Source organism: Formica exsecta, unplaced genomic scaffold, assembly GCF_003651465.1.
Source record: "Formica exsecta isolate Colony F162 unplaced genomic scaffold, ASM365146v1 scaffold379, whole genome shotgun sequence".
Lineage (NCBI taxonomy): Eukaryota > Metazoa > Arthropoda > Insecta > Hymenoptera > Formicidae > Formica > Formica exsecta.
The window spans coordinates 140,592-159,707 of NW_021851033.1; the positions used below are offsets into that span (position 1 = coordinate 140,592).

Genomic DNA, 19,116 nt, shown 5'->3' on the forward strand with positions numbered 1-19,116 from the left:
TAATTGACTTGCGTTCTGTCCAATATGTACGTTCACGTATTGATAGATTTACCATTTAATAAAATTGAATGTTATCTAAATTCAATATCTTAATATTGCTTTTTTTAGATACGCGAGACACATGTATCCTACACTCCCAAAAGAAATATTCAATAACAAAGAAATTATTTTATATTACTCATAGTTTATTCAATTATTTCATTGTTGATTAGGGTTAATCACAATTCTTTAGAGACAAGTTTCTTCTTTTTAGAAATTATCTGTGTAGCTTTGCACTTTGGCGAATGAATTCGGCGAATGCAAACGCTGTTCGAAAGCCTCGGATAGTTTCTGTAGAAAGGCTTTTCACTTGAGAGACACGGCTTAAGCATGCGAAATGAATTCCGTGAATAGCAATCAACAGAGCATAATTAATTGCATTAAATGCTATTGATCCATCGAGAACATGCGGAATCCAAATGCGTGTTGCCGGGTGTAATTGTAATCAGTCAATTTGCGAAATGCGCATCTTGCCGATTTATTGTATCGGCAGAAGCGACACATTTCGTTGGGCTTTAATCTTCCGTTGAATGAAATTCACTTGAATCGGACAAAATCGAAATGAACATGCGAGAAAGAGAGAGAGAGAGAGAGAGAGAGAGAGAGAGAGAGAGCTCCCGTATACCGGATCAATTAACGGCAGCTTTTCTTTTGTGTAATAGTCGTGACAGAATTACTTTCTATTACTGTGACTATCGACTGTGAAAAGGTGAGAAAACACACAGAAATTCGATTGTTGACCCATTTAATTTTTAATCCGACAATTATTCCTAATGGTATAGATGTATATTTGTCATATATCTGAATAAAACTGTTTTTCCTAAATATACGATTAAAAATATATATATCAAGTTATCCAATATATTCAGCGTATCAGTTTTGTCATGATTATCAAACAAATCTGTGTGATATATCGATGATTATATGAATAATGAAACGTCAAAGTATATATGAAATTTTTTTTGTATGATCGATAAAAAAATTCATTAAAATTCGATTGTTTTGTCGCAACGCAAAAAAAAATTTTCTTAACTGCTGATACAGCTAATTAACAAAGCAAAAAAAATGTCTTTCAAACTTCTCTTTTCAAGAAACACTTGTTCACTTTAATTTACAGACTTGTGGTTTCACAGAACTTTTTTTTTATCAATTACTACTCTTTTAGGGGGCGGCAGCGATAATCTTTTTTTTAACGACCATCCTAATATACATATATACAGGGTGTTTCGTAAAGACCGTAACAAAACCCCTATTAACCTGGCACCCCCACCACGAAAAATCGGGTTCGGCTATAGTGCTTAATTAAGTGCTAATTTGTTGCTAATTTATTGCTCTAAGTTCGATTCGAATTTATTGCTCCTACTCATTAACAGGAAAATGATATTAAAGATGGGGGTGCTGACTTGCCATTAAGCTAGCATCCCCACTTCCGAAAAACACTTATATCAATATTAATTTGTTATAATATTGTATTCTGCATTAAATGCTCTCTGAATTTATTGCTTGCAGTTTAATTAGAAAAATCGACCCGAACGAGTGGCGGTGCTAGCTTACATTTAACTTAGAAAAATCGACCCGAAAGAGTGGCTGCGCTAGCTTGCTTACAAGAGTAAAGTACATGAACGCAATTAGTTGCTGTTATGATTTTGGTCTAAAAATATTTCTCTAATTTATTGCTCTAAGCTAACGTTTAACTTAGAAAAATCGTGTAGGTAAGCTAGCACCGGCAACACGTTCGATGGATTTTTCTAAGTCAAACGTTGAGCAATCAATTCGATATTATATATTTTGAGAGCAACAAATTAGAGAAACATTTTAAGACCAAAATCATTACAGCAACTAATTGCGTTCATGTACTTTACTCTTGTACGAACGTAAATTAGCAACAAATTAACACTTAATTATGCACTATAGCCGAACCCGATTTTTCGTGGTGGAGGTGCAAGGTTAATATGGGTCGTAACAAAGCTTAAGGGTAAATTCTTGAGATCATTTGGAGACAATTTTTCCTCAGCGAAAATATCGAAAGAGGTCATTATCTTTTGCAAGTTTCCAATTTTTTCCATCATATATTTTTGTAACTAACAATAAATCTTAAATTAAAATTCTCTTTCTCTATTAAAGTAAACTCTATCTGAAATTAATTAAAGAATGTAATTTTAACTTTCTATAAAGTTTAGTTTGTAAAAAACCCTTCTTTTTTAATCGCTTACAACACGGAAATTATTGGTGCCTCGATATTTTTGCTGTGGGAAAATTATCTTAAAATAATCGTATGTAAATATAATATTTCGACAATTTTGTACTATGTTTTTAATTTAGCATATAACATTTCTCTTTTTTTTCAAGAAATTCTTTATTGCATTTGCTATTTCAGGACATCGATTACGAGGGTTTTCGCAAGTTCCTGAATTCGTACCTGGAGATCGATACACCGGATGAATTGTGCCGACATCTTTTCCTTTCGTTCGTCAGGAGAGACTCGCGCGGAGTGGACGGCAAAGCTTTCAAAGTATGATATTGCATTTCTAGATTGATAAAAATTGGTGGTGTTATCAATGTTACAAACAAGGTGTCTCGTTTATTGATGTGAGTAATTAAGCAGTCGCGAGCACAAATTGTAGACGCGAAGAAAAGAAAGAGTTTGAAACGAAGTAGTATTAGTATAGCACGAGGCGCACATTGCAGACGCAATAATATTACGTTGGAACGAAAAAAGCATATCGCCTCATACAAGCGCGCTTTTGGCATAAAACGTGGCAAGAAGAGATACTCACGCAAACGAGTGCGCCAAGAATTAAAAGCCGCGTATTATCCGCGTTTGTTGCTTTCCAGGAGATGGCTGTGCTCTCTTCGACAACCGCCTGTGCCGCAATTACATCGCATACGACTTCCAGCAGTAACGTTAATAGCACTGGCATACCCGGCGGAACTTCCGCGGAGATCCACAGTGGATCTACGTTGGCTGACAAAATACACGGAATTACGGAAAAATTGCAAGCACTGGGTCATCACAGAATGGAGAACGAAGTCTCTAGGACGCGAACCGGTAAAAAATATATTTGGTGCTGTTATTTTATACTGACAGTTAATCTTTTATGACAGTTAAATTATATCAGTTTATTATAGTGCAGTAATGCGAAAGAATCCTTTTAAAAGGAAAAGTAAGCTATAATTTTATTAGTATTATTGCTTGCAAAATATTAGCTAAAAATTTTTTCTATAGGCAATGAAATTAAATTATATATAATAGGTCTAACAAACAATATACGTTGTTGAAAAATAAAAAATAATTCAAAATAGTCACAATATTGATATCATTTTAATGCAAATATTTTGTCTCTCTATGTCGACAAAATTTTTGTTTCTCCGGTTGTATTTTTATGGTAAACGTATACTCCTGCGATTGGATAAAATAGGTCAGCAATAGGCAAACAAATGAGATCTCTGATGACTTAAATTTTTTTATTTCGCATCATATAAATGAATGCTATTGTTCGCTTCGGAATGGCGAATGAATAACAATCGATCTGACCTGAAGAAGCTTTGAATGAAGATTCCGGTAACCGCTGGCGGCATTATTCGATAAAATAAAATCGCTTTGATTGTAAATATCGACTTGTGATTTTTTTTTTAAATTGATTTAGAAATGCTATAAAAAACTTGTATTCTTTTAAATATACTTGAACAAATTTTATACACACATATATTTTTCATCTCTGAATATTTTCAGAGTATAGCCTCTCCGAGTACATTAGATGTGCGAACCATCGAATATTTAGCCAATGAATCTTTCAAAGCATGGCACGGCGAGGAGGTCTCGCTTCATATAGAAGCAAGATCAACTTGCGAAACCGATCGATCATGCTGTTTGTTTTTCTTGTTTTCACGCAATCACGCAATGGACGATTCAGGAAGCGTGCATCCGATGTTAACGGTCACCCATACGTCATACAGCTGTTACGATGTGCTAGAGAAGAAGAGCACAGATAGCAGTCCAAGTCACAGCCAAATGTCGCGAAATTCGTCCAGGAAGTCGAACAATTCCCTCCTCGTCAACAACGGGAAATTGGAAGGTAGGCGCACGAGATCCAAATCGCGCTGAATCCAATGCAAATGGTATATTGAACAATAGGGTAGATGTCCCAATTACTGCCACCTTAAGCTTATAGCCTATCTTCATTTAACCGTTTTGGGTGTTGCTAAAACTAAAAAATGCCTCACTTTGAATCATAATGTTACTTAATATTTGTATTATTATAAAAAAAATTATTATGCATTACATATAAATACTCAAATTAATAATAAATAAAAATCTATAGAAATCTGCGATGTCCCTATGATTGTCATTTAAAAAAAAATGTCCATATGACTGACACCCGATAATTGCCAGTCCCTTTGACTGTGACCAGATCATTGCCAGTCTCGTTGCGCCCGAAAAGAGATTAAAGTTATCTGCAGGTAAGTGTCAGTTATGCGCACTTGTGACGTGTTTCTTGCTCCGAATACTGTCGGCAGTCCGACGGACAAACCAGAAAATATTGCTCCTATTGCTGTCAGCGTTAATTATAATAATTTAACATAAAATATCACTTATTTCACATATTATTTCATTAAAATAATTCTCATATAGCTCATTAATTCATTTTACATAATCAATGTATAGGTTATATAATAAAATTATTGCTCTTTCTTTAGTACGACTTTTGCATTGCCTTTTATTTACGTAGTCGCACTTTTAATATTCAAACTTAATGTTCAGTTTTTAACATTAATTTTTAAATACTAAGTAAAAACAAATATATGTCATTTTTTTATATAAATTAAAGTATTGATCTAATAACAAAATTTTTTTTGGTCGTGTTTGTTTACAAATTTATTTTTTATTAAGTAAAATATATAAAACGGCAGTTATAGGGACACTGGCAGTAATTGGGACATCTATCCTACTATTCAATGTACTGTGTTCGCAAACGCGGAACCATGTGTTTCACCATTGAGATTATTGCAAGCTTTTCTGCTCGCACATACTCGTTCAATTTTTATATATACATTATATACGTTTAATTGTTCCGTTACACATTTTTCATCCATTTTTCATTCGTTAACTCAGAAATTCCTCACTATAGACTAACGTGATTCTTTTTAAACGAGCTTTTGCTCGCTTTCTTAAGTATAATCCATCCGTTTTTCTCTCTTCTTACTTTAAGTATTGGGGAGCTTATATTCAGAAGCTCTCGATGAAAAATCGATTCTGCGTGATCAAAAGCTCCTCCTGAATATTTTGCATTAAAGTTATTCGAATTATATGATTTTACGTTATGGGATTAAGGAAGTAGAAAGGATAATAGATCATCTCGCTTAAAAGATTTCTATTCCGGCATGAATTCGCATACCGTGAAATTCGGTACTCGAATTTATTTTTACTTGAAGAGATCATATTACAGCAGTATGACAAAGGGTCCATTTCGGTCGCCATCGATCTTACAGTGACGCGTTACTCTCAAACAAAGCCTGAGATCGTAAATACTGGGTGAATTACGGGCTTGGAGGGACGTGACATCTCTTTCAGTATACTTCACCATATCGAGGCGGCAGTCAACGTAATCGAAAAAATATGACCACAATACCGTGCGCATATATACCATCCTTTATATCGTTTTTATGATATCGACACAGCCATCTCTTTGCTTCATTATGCGTTTCCGTGAATTTTTCTATAGCATTTTGTGTTATTTTTATCTATATAGAACATGTCATGTATTTTATTCGATATTGGATAACTTAAAATATTAGGAGTATTTTAAAATGTGTATATTCTGTTATAGAGAATGTTATCGTTTAGTGATTAATTTGATTAGAATTTCACGTAAAATTCGCTAATTTCATCAGCGAAAAAATCCAAATCGGCAATTTTCCAGCTCGCATGACATGTAAAACGCAATCGATTCAAATTACTCACGCGAGACATCAACATACAGTGTTTATGTCTGCTCTAAATGAAGACGCACCGGTAAGTGACGGAAATAATCGTGCTTACGTTATGGATTTAAGGGAAATGTTTATTCACGTCTCTGCGCGAGATCGCCGCGCATAAACTTGCGCCTTCCCGGAGGTATAGGAAATGGATATCGCTATTTTAAATTCTGATTTTAGACGACAATATCTACATGCGCCATGAGACGAGAGATGCGTTGATCTTTACGAAATGTCATGACGTACGGAAGGCTGTGTATACGATTGAGAAAACTCGATCCGGTTCTATTTCCGGGTTTGTTTGAAGAACTAGTCTGATCTTATCGTCTTCTCGTGAAACATGTGCGCTTCCACATCAAATACATATCATCAGAAGTAATGAAATGCCAAGTTAAAGCTTTCCGACCGTCTTTTGGTATACGTGACTCATGAAAAATGAAAGGGAAATATCAAATATATGATCCGAAAATATATAATATTCATAGAAATTTTCCGATAGCGCTATAGTGTTCTCGAGCCATTTTAAAGTTGCTAAGTTCAGCTTTAGACTCGATCTCGTTTTTCACGAATCAAAAAGTGAATATTCGCCCTCAGGTGCTTTTCTTCGCAATAAAAAAAAAACGTAAAATGCATATACATTATACATGATGCAAGAAACTATAGGAGAATAGATTAGAAAAATTATTTCAATTGACGAATACGGAATTTTGTTTCATTCGAAATCTCTGCTTCCATTTTCTATACTTTTATTCTCTCTCTCTCCCTCTCTCTTTGTCTTTTGTATCACACAATTAAATTTTCTATATATTTTTGCTTAAAAACTCTGATAGTTATGTGCTAATTTAAATACGGAAAGCGTAGGAAAATGCCGCTATAAGGATCGGAGCCAATTCGTTTTCATTTTATGCTCCTATAATTAATGAGCTACTACCATTAATGAGCTACCATATCGATCGCAGATGGCATCGAGGCAGCGCGCATTTCAGATAATTCGCGTGACATATGTGCGAGTTTGCGTAGTGCGTGTATGTACGCGTGCCGGTTCCACTGAAATAGCTATATCGGTATATCAGCCGGTAAAATGACGTCATGAATACGCGAGGGAATGATATCAGTTTCTTGACGGAGGCCACACTTTCAGTGATTCTCGCGTCGTAAGAGAAGCAACAAGTGCTTTTCTGAGCTGAATCATTAATTGTGCATCGACACATCTCGATTGCAATTCGATAGTCGAATCATTGTATGCTCGGTTTTGATTACGTCTCGCGGTCACAAAGAGGTTAGGTAATCCGATTCGTGATCGAGAACATTTCCCTTCGTTCGTCGCTATTAGTAGTGGTAAAAAAAAAGATGGTGCAGTTACCAAATGTGTCGGGCGTGAAGCTGAAGGAAGGTGAGATAGATCGTTTCACAACTTTCGAAAATGTAACATATATAAAATCGTAGCACGAACATTAGCGTATTGATTACTTAAAATAAATTTTCTGCAAGATTTTGAATAAAGTTTGCAACTTTGAAAAAAGTAATATATTCCATTTTGATCTTTATTTTAAATATATTTGATGAATATCTTAAATATACATAAGCCTTGAGAGGAAAAAAGATAAGGTCTCATCTTCTAATATATTTATAATCAAAATAAATGTGATTATAAAAGATAGATAAGAAAGCATTTATATGTATATCAAAACTTAATTAATCGAAAAATTATCTCCGGAAATTTTTATAATCGCGAGCATTTAGTTTATAATAAAATTTATAAGAGTTTTCTCTTTCAAATATCTTTTTAATTCATGTATTGTGCGGTAAATTTATCAATCCATCGTGTAATATCAACTAAAACAAATAATCAACATGTTACCGCCCGCAAATGATAATTAGTCTAAATTACTGAATTTTCTCATTCCTCGTGACAATTATGGACTTTCACTAATGGAAAGTAACGCTGAATAGTAACTAATGTATAGTTCTGAAATTATCTCCAATAAATTTTAATAAAATTCATTGTCAACATTAAAAAAAAATTCTTCGCCGCGCAAAGTACAGATTACAGATAACATGAATATTACCATAGAAAAATTATATATAAAATGGTAATAGAATAATCTAATAGATTTATTCTCTCTTCTCAGAGCTTTAGCAATATTGCAGTGTGCAATATTGCATGTTGTGCAGTGTGATTAATCGCCAGTCTCCACACAATCGATCAATACATCGCGTTTCCTCGTTGCTAAATGATTTATAATTTTTTCAGGTATCGTTACCGATGCTTTTTCACGGTTTTCACTTGAAACAAATTGAATTGTTTGAACGTAAAAAAAATATACGTCCCGCATGTGGATAAAGCGCGTGACTGCGTTCGCGCGACGCATCGTCTCGTGCGAAAGTTTATTTTTAGCTTGTTCATCGTCGCGCAAAAATATTACTTCTGTAGAACGCGACATCGTCCAAAATAAGAACAGAGGAATCGAATTATCGGGATTATATGATAATTTTTCTATTAAAGAAATATCTTAATAATAGAAAATTTTCGAATACACCCGAATTATATATCTCTCGAGACAAGGAATATAGATGTATCTATATATGAATAATATCAACTATTGATGAATCCTGTCTCAAGACAAAATTAATGCTTAATTAATTATTATCGAATTAATGCGTAAGTTACAACTTAGAATTCATACGAGATGTCAAAAACTACAATTTTTTGTATTATAAAAACAAAAAGTGTATCTTATACCAATTGTCGCGAGTTAAGCAAAAAGATTGCATCTTTTTTATTCGAAATCCGGATTTATTGAAATTAGTATTCAATTACTACACAAATCGAATCTCAAAATCGTGGCACCATACGCAAGAATAAATTTCCACGGCGATCCAATCGATGTTAGAGCCGCGTTGATTCATGCAAAACTAAACACGGCGGATATAAATAGGCGATCCAGAAATACGGGCTAGGCGTCGTCGACCTCTGTCTCTCTCTCGCGGGTCGCCGCTACACTTTAACAATCTATTATAATAAATCCAATTCATCGCTTATATATATTGATAACAGCGCTGGCTCGCTCGAAGCAACAGGTTCGACTTTAGACTTTTAGGAACAATTACTCAAGTCTGTGCGAACATTTATCTAAAAATACTACTCGATCGTCTTGCCGAAATCGCTCTGGATTTTCCGTTCCGATTTAATATCCAAATAAATCGCGAATTTTCCGCGAAATACGGGACAGATCAGTCGTATCATAAGTCTGGCGAGTTCCCTTCCACTCAACATCTTGATGCTTTAACATTCGAAAATATAGCGACTCTTCCATGAAATGCGACATCAAAGAAAATCCCAGTTAAAACTGCATTTAACCGAAACTGAATGGAACCATCTAATTAACGATAATTAACGATAATTTTTATAAACAATTCTTATAAATTAAAATATTCATATATATTATTAAAAAATTTGAAAAATATACATATAATTAGGATTCCGTTGTAAATTAAGGATAATTAATATAACTATCATTGTCTAATATTTCTTTATATCGGAATATATAAGATAACAATATGCACTCTAAAACTAATTTATGAATTGTAACATCAATTTGCGTTATTTTATAGATAGTATTATATTAAATTGTCTTATATTTCATTGACCAGCAAGTATAAGCTGTCTAGTATGATATCAACTTGAGTTGAAAATCAATTTCTGTTTTGCAGAGATGAGGCATCTTGTCAGAAAGCAGAGCACAATAGATGTCCAATCTATTAAAGTCAGTCTCAAAGACATCGTTTGTTATCTCTCTCTCCTGGAAGCCGGCAGACCGGAGGATAAACTGGAATGTACGTAATTGCCACAAAGACAACGACCATCTTGAAATTTATGAAACATCGCGAGCTTTCATCCGAATAATTCATTAGCAGAAGATCAACAATGCTTTGAAATAGGTGCGCGTTGTTTTCTATGGTCGAGATTAAAAAAACTATAATGGTTACGCAATTGTCTCTTGAATAATCAAAATGTAAATCGCAACGAAGTCCAGTTTGTTTTTAGAAGAACTTCATCCAAGCAACATTTCACATGCATTATATAATATAACGTAATGTCAGTAGAAATATCGTATGATACACGCGATCAATGCAACGGTTCTTTATCCTTGTTACAAATGTTATTATCATGTGTTTCTAGGAGATGGACTGCATCGTAAACCAAATGATGAATGTCGCGGAATATCTCGGTTGGGATGTCACAGAGCTGAAACCGGTAAGCAGGAAAAGAGATCGCTTTTAGCGGACTATTCTGAAGACTGAACAATCGCCTTCCTATTAATAATCCAACGAATAATTCTCTATTCTGAGAAGATATCAACAAAATTTAAGAAATTTGTCGAAGCTGCTGCAATTGAAATTAATACACGGGAAACAAAATTTTATTCCAGATCCTGCAGGATATGATGATAGAGATTGATTACGATGCAGATGGTACAGTCTCATTGGAAGAATGGAAACGAGGCGGTCTTACGACAATCCCTCTCTTGGTTCTTCTGGGTCTGGATTCCCATGTGAAAGAGGATGGGAATCATCTGTGGAGATTGAAGCATTTTAGCAAACCGGCGTATTGCAATCTTTGTCTAAATATGCTGGTTGGTCTCGGCAAGAAAGGACTTTGTTGCGTCTGTGAGTATAAGAAATCCCTGATATTTCTTCTATTTCGCGATGCTAGCGTAAAACGGAATTGTGCGAGAAATGCAATCAGTATCTCTATAAAGAAAGGATATTATACAAGTACATGTTTTGTGCGCATAACGCAACAAAATCAACGAATACATACAATCGTTATTAAATGACAAGGTTCTCTTTTTCGGATTCAGTTTGTAAATACACAGTACACGAGAGATGCGTGCAAAGAGCGCCTGCCTCCTGTATAGCCACTTATGTCAAGAGCAAAAAGACGTCCCAAACAATGGTTCATCATTGGGTCGAAGGTAATTGCCACGGCAAATGTTCCAAGTGCAGAAAGACGATCAAAAGTTACAACGGCATCACTGGTTTACACTGCAGATGGTGCCAATTAACCGTGAGTATAATCAAAGTGATACTAACACAGAATACAACGCGATAAGCATCTATCATATCATATCGTTTTAATTAATTATATTCATTATCCAAAACTAAAATATATTTGTGGCAATATATGAAAAATAGAAGAATATTCTAAATATATGGTTTAAAAGTCAAACATTATAAAATATATATAAATTTATTGATTATATATAAAGAGATTTTACAGACTGTGCATTTAATTATATTATATCAGGTGATTGCATAAGTTCGTGCCCGATTTAAATATAATATCATCATGTGTATCATTAAGCTTGAACGTTCAACGTTTAATCTTTCTATAAAAATTGCATACTTGCTTTTCTTAAATAATCGCGAAAGATAAATTTTTTCAATATATGCATCTTTGAAAAGATATCAAAAGACCTCACTTGTAAAATATTAAAATAATGTATTAAAAGATAAAAATTTTAAAAAGAAACTTTTTTCCGTATATATGGTTTTTTTTCGAACAAACAATTTTAAAAGAATGTAACTGTTTTTATGCTAATCGGATATTTGGCCTTTAGAGAAAAAATGAGGAATCTATATGAGAAAAAATGAGAATGACAAACAGAATTTATGAGGAGACTCGCGTGCCGGCCGGCAGTCATCCTCAATTTTCTACCACAGTTGTTACAAGTCTATCTCGCTTAAACTTGTAGTGCAGCTGCAACTTGTTGCACGGCAATTTCGGCTTGCGTTAACTCGGTGACGTGTGCTTTCTTTTTTTCAGTCATGTTCCGGCTATATGATACGGATGGAAACGGTGTCCTTGACACAAACGTGAGTAAAAAGTGTCGTTATCTATTAACGCGAATACGACACGTGCGCGTAATACAATATTTAACAATGTCGCTTGCATAAAATGAAAATATTTGTTAATTGTCAGATATAATAATATTGTTGTGATAGAAATCGAATAAATGTCGTGTCATCGCGCAATATTGAAATAATTACAAAGAATAGATAAATAACGCATGATAAAAATATTATCGCTAATTATTTGTAAAAATAATTTTGATTTCAATTTAGAGATATCAGCAAAACTGACTTTTCCTCGGCAAAAATAAATTGACCTTTTCTGCTTAAGTAACAATAGCGGTATAGAATAGCTCTAGTTGTGATATTAATAGAAGAGATAAATACTTGTTCCATACTCTCTGTTGGCCGCACCCATAATAGGCACGTCAATTGACATGTACCCTCTGCGATCCGTTACAATGTGAACTGTGTGGAATGAGTGTAATTTCCGTTGCTTTAGTGACGCGCATCATTGACCTCTTGGCAATTGAGAGATCAAAAAACTATGGATAAATTGACTAATGTTATTTTATGTGTATAACAATGGAATTTGTTGACCCGTTAATATTATCTCTGATTGCAATGTACATATATTAATAATTGCTTACAATATATATAATCGATGTGTTATATTATATTCGGCAATGTAATATAACGCAGTACTTCTTAATCTTTTCTAATTGACAGAATACCAATAAATAAACATTAATATTAATATTATGGAGAAATTAAAAAATATAATTAAATGTAAAAATTTCCTTTATTTTATTTTATTTATTTATTTATTTATACCGTAATATAATTTCGAGAGAACCAAATAAGCATTTTATATGGTGGATTGATTGTGACGTCAAGTGTTCAATGCATTCATCATTCAGGAGGGATTAGATACGCGTGCATATTGCATTAATGGGTGCATATATACGATATACAGCGGGGGCGCGATTTACGCGTCGACATGAAATTGCGGCCGAGAAGGATGTCGGGAAAACGACGTTCGACGTAATGAGTTCCATGTTGAATAAATCATTCGTATCACGGTGTACAAATTGTGCGCTGATAAATATTCACGGCGCCGATAGCGGAATCGTGGAAAAAACGGATGTTAATAAAAATGCAGCGAAGTCGCTGCTTTCATTCGGATTTACAGCAAATAAGCGACCAAAAGAGATATGAGTTTTTAATTAAAGGTATATTAAAACCGCACGTATAGTTCTCGATATACTATGACATCCTTCAAAGCAGGAGGATGATCGATATATTTTATTGTTAATATATCACGCGGTTTATACACATTTTTTAATAAGCGATATGGGATTTGGTAGTTTAATAAGATTATAAATTACACACGCGAGACGTATCGACATATATAATATAACGTAATGTCAGTAGAAATATCGTATGATACACGCGATCAATGCAACGGTTCTTTATCTTGGTAGTTTAATAAGATTATAAATTACACATGCGAGACGTATCGACATATATAATATAACGTAATGTCAGTAGAAATATCGTATGATACACGCGTTCATATCTTTTTAAATAAGTTCTTCTATATATAATTAAATAATTGAATAATACAAGTAAAAATATTTTAATTTAGATATTACACGAGCATTAGAATGTTATAGATATGAGATTTTTATTAATTAAAGCGACAATGCATAAGAACACCTATAACTATCTGTATGGATATTTCTATGGGAATATTGCAGTTACATAATAGATGCGCATCGCAAGTACGAGCGGAATGTACGCTCGGCGAGCATGCGGTACACATCCTTCCACCTACAGCGATTTGTCCCGTTGTGTTGGATAGACAAAGATCGTTGTCAAGGGACAGCAAACGAGGTAGCAAACACGGTCAAGACACCTCATCGGTCAGTTCCGTAAGTGCGATATAATAATCCGCATTAATTGTCTTTTATCATTACATGTCTTTCCTTTTCGCAAAGGAAAGAATATATGTATATCAAATACTAAAGCAGAGAAGTCTGCTTATATGTTTAATTAGTTTAATTCTCTGCTTATACGTTTAATTAGTAGAGAAATTATAATTTGTTTAACTCTTTTGTAAAAGATATTTCAATTTTAAAACGCAGCAGAGAATTTTTAATTAATAAAATGCATTATTTGGAGAAAGTAATATTAAGAAAAGTGCTTAAAGAAAATAACAAAATTTAATGGGACAATAATAAAATAAACATTCTGCAACACATGAGTAAATGCAATGAACCTAACAGGGTGGTTTCCTAAGCTGCGGTAGTTCGTCTAATCAACAACCAGCTATGTCTTTTCAAATTACACCACCGGAAGACATAGTGCCACTCTTGGTATTCATAAATCCAAAATCGGGTGGTCGACAAGGAGAGCGAATGCTACGAAAATTTCAATACATTTTGAACCCTCGACAAGTCCATAATCTAGCGATTGGTGGACCTATGCAGGGTTTGCAAATGTTCAAAGATGTGGAGAATTTTAAAGTGATCTGTTGCGGCGGCGATGGAACAGTCGGCTGGGTTTTAGAAACGATGGGTATGCATCGTGATTTAATTACAATAAGTATTTAATATTTATTATTATTTTATAAAGAAAAGATATTGTTTTATTAAATATTAAAAATATTTGTTTTATTAAATATTATTTTATTTAAGCTATTTAATTAAATTTGTCGAAAAACACGAATGAAACGAATAGAACTGCTATTGAAATTTGTAGAAAACGCGAATAATAGCGGTGCTTTTTAACAAATTTTGTGATATTCTGTGCTAGATATTAATTGCACGAATTAAATCCAGTAATAAATTACTTCGTCGAATACCATATCAATTAGAAATGGAATTTAATAGACTTTGATTAACCGATTACGAAAAATAAGTTTATTATGTCGATGGTGCCTTAATAAATCATTAACGTTCATTTAATGTTTAATGGCAACCGCGCATTATAATCATTGCTTTTGCAACTGTTTAATGCAGATCGTGTGCAATTTGAAAACCAACCTGCCGTTGGCGTTATACCTCTCGGCACGGGAAATGATCTTGCAAGATGCTTACGCTGGGGTGGTGGTTACGAAGGAGAAGCAGTGCACAAAGTGCTTAAGGTAAAATAAGCTATATGATTTGCTTAATATTTTAATTGTGTAAAAAATTATTCTTCTTATTATTTTTTTTACATATTGTAAAATATATTTGACTTATTTAATGCGCCATATCAGATTACTGTAAGAATTCACTACACGAAATCTAAACGGTTTGCAGAAAATAGAAAAGGCGACGCAGGTGATGATGGATCGCTGGCAAATAGAAGTTTTGGATCAAACGGAGGAGAAGAAACCGAATCAAGACAGTATACCGTACAATATCATTAATAATTATTTCTCAGTGGGCGTCGATGCTGCCATTTGCGTAAAGTTCCATATGGAGAGGGAGAAAAATCCCGAGAAATTTAATAGCAGAATGAAAAATAAGCTATGGTATTTTGAATACGCAACTACGGAGCAGTTTGCTGCTAGTTGCAAAAATCTTCACGAGGATCTCGAAATAATCGTAAGCATAAGTTAATAATCTTTCCTTTCAGTTAATAACTCTGTATTACTACATCGAATATAGAATATTGAATACTCTATATTCAAATATATAAATTAACCTACCGTATCTGTTCTATACTAACTTCGAATACGTAATAGACGAATTCGTAATTACTCGATCAATTTAACGGAATCAATGGAATTTGTGACGTTACATTTCATCAATTGCAGTGCGACGGTACACCTCTAGATTTGGCACACGGGCCATCTTTGCAAGGAGTCGCATTACTAAACATTCCTTTCACTCACGGGGGTTCGAATCTTTGGGGTGAACATCACACGCGGCATCGTCTTGGTAAACGAAAAAAGCGTCCGGACAAAGAACTTAGTACCAGTAGCTTCAATTCTGTAGATCTCACCGCCGCGATTCAAGGTGAGTTATTTATTCAACGCACAAGAGAGAGAAATAATCGGTTTTGCGCGAACAATCTAATAAATATACTTTTGCCTCTCGTTCGCGCATAAAATGTCACAAGCAGAAATAGAATATATTAGTATTAGAAGAATCACCTTCTTCAATGTTATACTATGTAATACTTACTCATTCTCGGCAGATATCGGGGACAATCTCATAGAAGTAATCGGTTTGGAAAACTGCTTGCATATGGGTCAGGTGAAGACTGGATTGCGACATTCCGGTAGAAGACTAGCTCAATGCAGCAGCGTCACCATCATTACAAGCAAACGATTCCCCATGCAGATCGATGGAGAACCTTGGATGCAAGGTCCTTGTACGGTGAGCTGAAACGAAATAATGAAATATTTGAATATGGTAATAATAGATGGAACGTATATTTTAGCAAGATTTTTTTTCATCGATAAAAGTTTGACCGGACATTTAGTTAAAGAGAACGGAACAGAAATGTGTTTTCAGGAATTTTCATTAAATTCCTTATGTTAAACATATAAATTTATCTTGAATTTTTATCAAAAGATGTTTTGCACTGTATAAAACTTTATTATAAATGTTATTTAAAATAGATATTTTCCTGTGCTCTTAGAGTTTATTATATTATTATATTATACAATGTATAAAAAGATTTGTATATATATAACTTATAATATTATACAATATCTATATATATATATATATCCTTATTTTTCTATTTAACAAGTTGCAAATTGTATGAAAATATTTCTGTGATATAGATTCGCATCACACATAAAAATCAAGTACCAATGCTGATGGCACCACCACCGGATAAGAATAAAGGCTTCTTCCGATTTTTAAGGAGGTGAATACAATAGCTTTACGCTTTAGCGAAGCAGGATGGATTTTATCGAGTGAAAAAATCAATTTCAACCCAATCTCTAATTCAGTCTTGTCATTGTCCGGCACGTTTATTCCTCTTTATGACGGCAGAAATGTATCGATTTCATCGTACGTAGTCGCAGCTTTGATATTCGTCTGAACGCGAAAAACACGAGCGTCAACGCTTAGGTATTCTTGTGTACAGTATTTTTCAAACTAAACGGAATTTTATGTCTTAGTCTTAGATACGCCAAGCGGTAGGCTCGACCATCTTTAAGCCTTGAATGCTAGAAATTTTGGATTATTTTTTAATTCTCAATTGGTGAAAGAAAAACACCGAGTGAAAAAGAATCAATTCGCCATACGATAAGTCATAATAATTCTGTCACTTAACTTACGTATTGCCTTTCAGCTGTGCGAGTCGATAGAGATTATATTAACAAAAAAATTGTGATTAAAGTATCTTTCAGATTTAGCGAAAGCAAACTTGTTTGCAAAGATGTCGTCCTTTCAATTAAGGGTCAAGTTACTTCGCGCAAGTCATCAATTGCTCGGCGAGAGCTTTCGTGTTTCCGAATTCTGCTGCTTTTTACATGTGTGCAGATCGACTGGCGCACATATTTATGCAAGAAATGGGCAACACAGGCGAATTGTGCGGTGTCGTGCAAACGAGAGTGGGAGTTGTAACAACCACTTCAATTTAGTGCGTACGTGGATATTCTTTCAAGATCTATCGCCGAACAATTAGCACTTTTAGCGTAAAAAGAATGGACAAACAAATGTAGACTGGATTGCTCGACATATTTTCGCTTACGTGATACGTGATATATTCCTAATTCTGGTTCTCCTTTGCACGAATCCGTCCGTCAATCTCACGAGTCACATATACCTTCCTCTCTTAACTCTAAGTTTTTTATAAGGCTTAGTCATAAACGCTTAGATATGAATCAGAACCTATTTATTTATTTATTTATTCAATGTATTTATTTATTTATTTTTCGTATTTTATAAGTCAGAGCAATATATCATGAGCATATCAACGACCGAGTTGCGGTTGCGTAGCACGTTGTAATGTGTGCGTTTGGTTGTTAACATTTATGAGAAATCATGAATCTCACGAGTTACGGAATTAATAGATATCATTTAATCCACATGCGAGTTATAAGTCTCGATAATAAATATATAACTTGCGTCTGTATATATCATATTTATTATATCTTTTTTAATGATTGTAATTATTATTTTTCATAGTCTCTTATATACTTCAATTATTTTTGCACTTTGTGCTTGCAAAAAATTATAAGTAAATTTCTCGTAAATCTATTAATATATGTTCTTTTATTACGCATACGAACGCCAGTATTTTACACACTACTGGTGGCCCTATACTGATTTAAGTAATGGATGCTTCGAAGCATTTTCCTTCTTCTCTGCTACAGTAACTCCGATTAAAACTTTATATACTAATAATGATCGCGCGATTCTATATTATTTCGTAATATTTCCGTAAATGTTAATAAAAGAAGTAGCTAATATAACCATTAAATGTACCGTTTATTAAATCATATGAATTCTATTTCCATGCACTTGTTAAACGCATTTTGTTAATATATAATATAATATGAAATTTGAGATATATATCAATTTTGAATCTAATGTAGTAAAACGAAATTTTATGTTTTTGTAACTCCAAAGGAATAATATATAGCAAATACGATTTAAAATCCCGCAGGGACCATCTCGATATATAAACAAAGACGATTTTAAATTTTCATATCTTCGTGCAGACCAAAATTTTAATCTTTTATAAGATGCTTAAACCGTCATTTTTGCGGCATTTCTCACGGCTATCTAGATTTTACTTGCATCTACTATATGCGGAATAAACTAAAGAAATGTGACAATTAGCTGATTTAAAAAAAAAAAAACATGAGAATACTGTATAAGTGGAAATTGCATAGAATTTACATTTATGATGATTCAAAGTACAACATTATCTCCGCAAAGTAGATTGTTTAGTCTTTCTCCAAGCACCGGTCGCTCACGATCGTCATTGTTTTTTATCGTAATCTTCCGTGACGATTAACGCGGTTGATTATAGCCTTTAGAATAATTGAAATACTACGCTTATAAATAAAACTCGTAATCAATAAAAAGTCTTAATTTTCGAGTTGTTACCTATTAGCGATCGAATTTTAGGGGAACGAAAAATGAAGAAGAAAATGAAAAATCGTCGCGAGGACAAACAGAGGAATCTATCCCTGCGGTCCATTTGACATGTGAATATTAACGATACAATAACGACGATATTGTTTTTCTATTGGATTGGCGCAGTGTCTCAGTGTGCTTTGTCATTGTG

The 19,116-nt window shown here is 33.8% G+C and overlaps 1 protein-coding gene across 4 annotated transcripts; it reads left to right on the forward strand.

Moving 5' to 3' along the window:
* The first annotated feature begins 3,416 nt into the window (after positions 1 to 3,416).
* Positions 3,417 to 18,429, forward strand: LOC115239340 (diacylglycerol kinase 1). Of its 4 annotated transcripts, none has more exons than XR_003884623.1 (13): positions 3,417 to 4,115; positions 9,730 to 9,852; positions 10,199 to 10,273; positions 10,449 to 10,686; positions 10,881 to 11,086; positions 13,632 to 13,805; positions 14,160 to 14,451; positions 14,895 to 15,019; positions 15,177 to 15,464; positions 15,677 to 15,878; positions 16,060 to 16,241; positions 16,655 to 16,886; positions 16,997 to 18,429. XR_003884623.1 is itself a non-coding variant. In XM_029813811.1 (13 exons), exons 2-13 carry the CDS (start codon positions 9,766 to 9,768, stop codon positions 17,231 to 17,233), a joined length of 1,971 nt encoding a protein of 656 aa, XP_029669671.1. In that variant the 5' UTR covers positions 3,417 to 4,115; positions 9,730 to 9,765; the 3' UTR covers positions 17,234 to 18,428. The 4 variants fall into 4 exon arrangements, 2 of the variants coding, with proteins under 2 accessions (XP_029669671.1, XP_029669672.1); XR_003884624.1 differs by having other exon boundaries at positions 16,655 to 16,946; positions 17,218 to 18,428; XM_029813811.1 differs by having other exon boundaries at positions 16,655 to 16,740; positions 17,218 to 18,428.
* Positions 18,430 to 19,116: the final 687 nt, after the last annotated feature.

Coding starts and splice junctions, on each gene's coding strand:
- LOC115239340 (XM_029813811.1), top strand. CDS start 9,766: ATGTCCAATCTATTAAAGTCAGTCTCAAAGACATCGTTTGTTATCTCT. Junction 10,274..10,448: donor ATGTCACAGAGCTGAAACCG/GTAAGCAGGAAA, acceptor ATTTTATTCCAG/ATCCTGCAGGATATGATGAT. Junction 15,020..15,176: donor CAGTGCACAAAGTGCTTAAG/GTAAAATAAGCT, acceptor AACGGTTTGCAG/AAAATAGAAAAGGCGACGCA.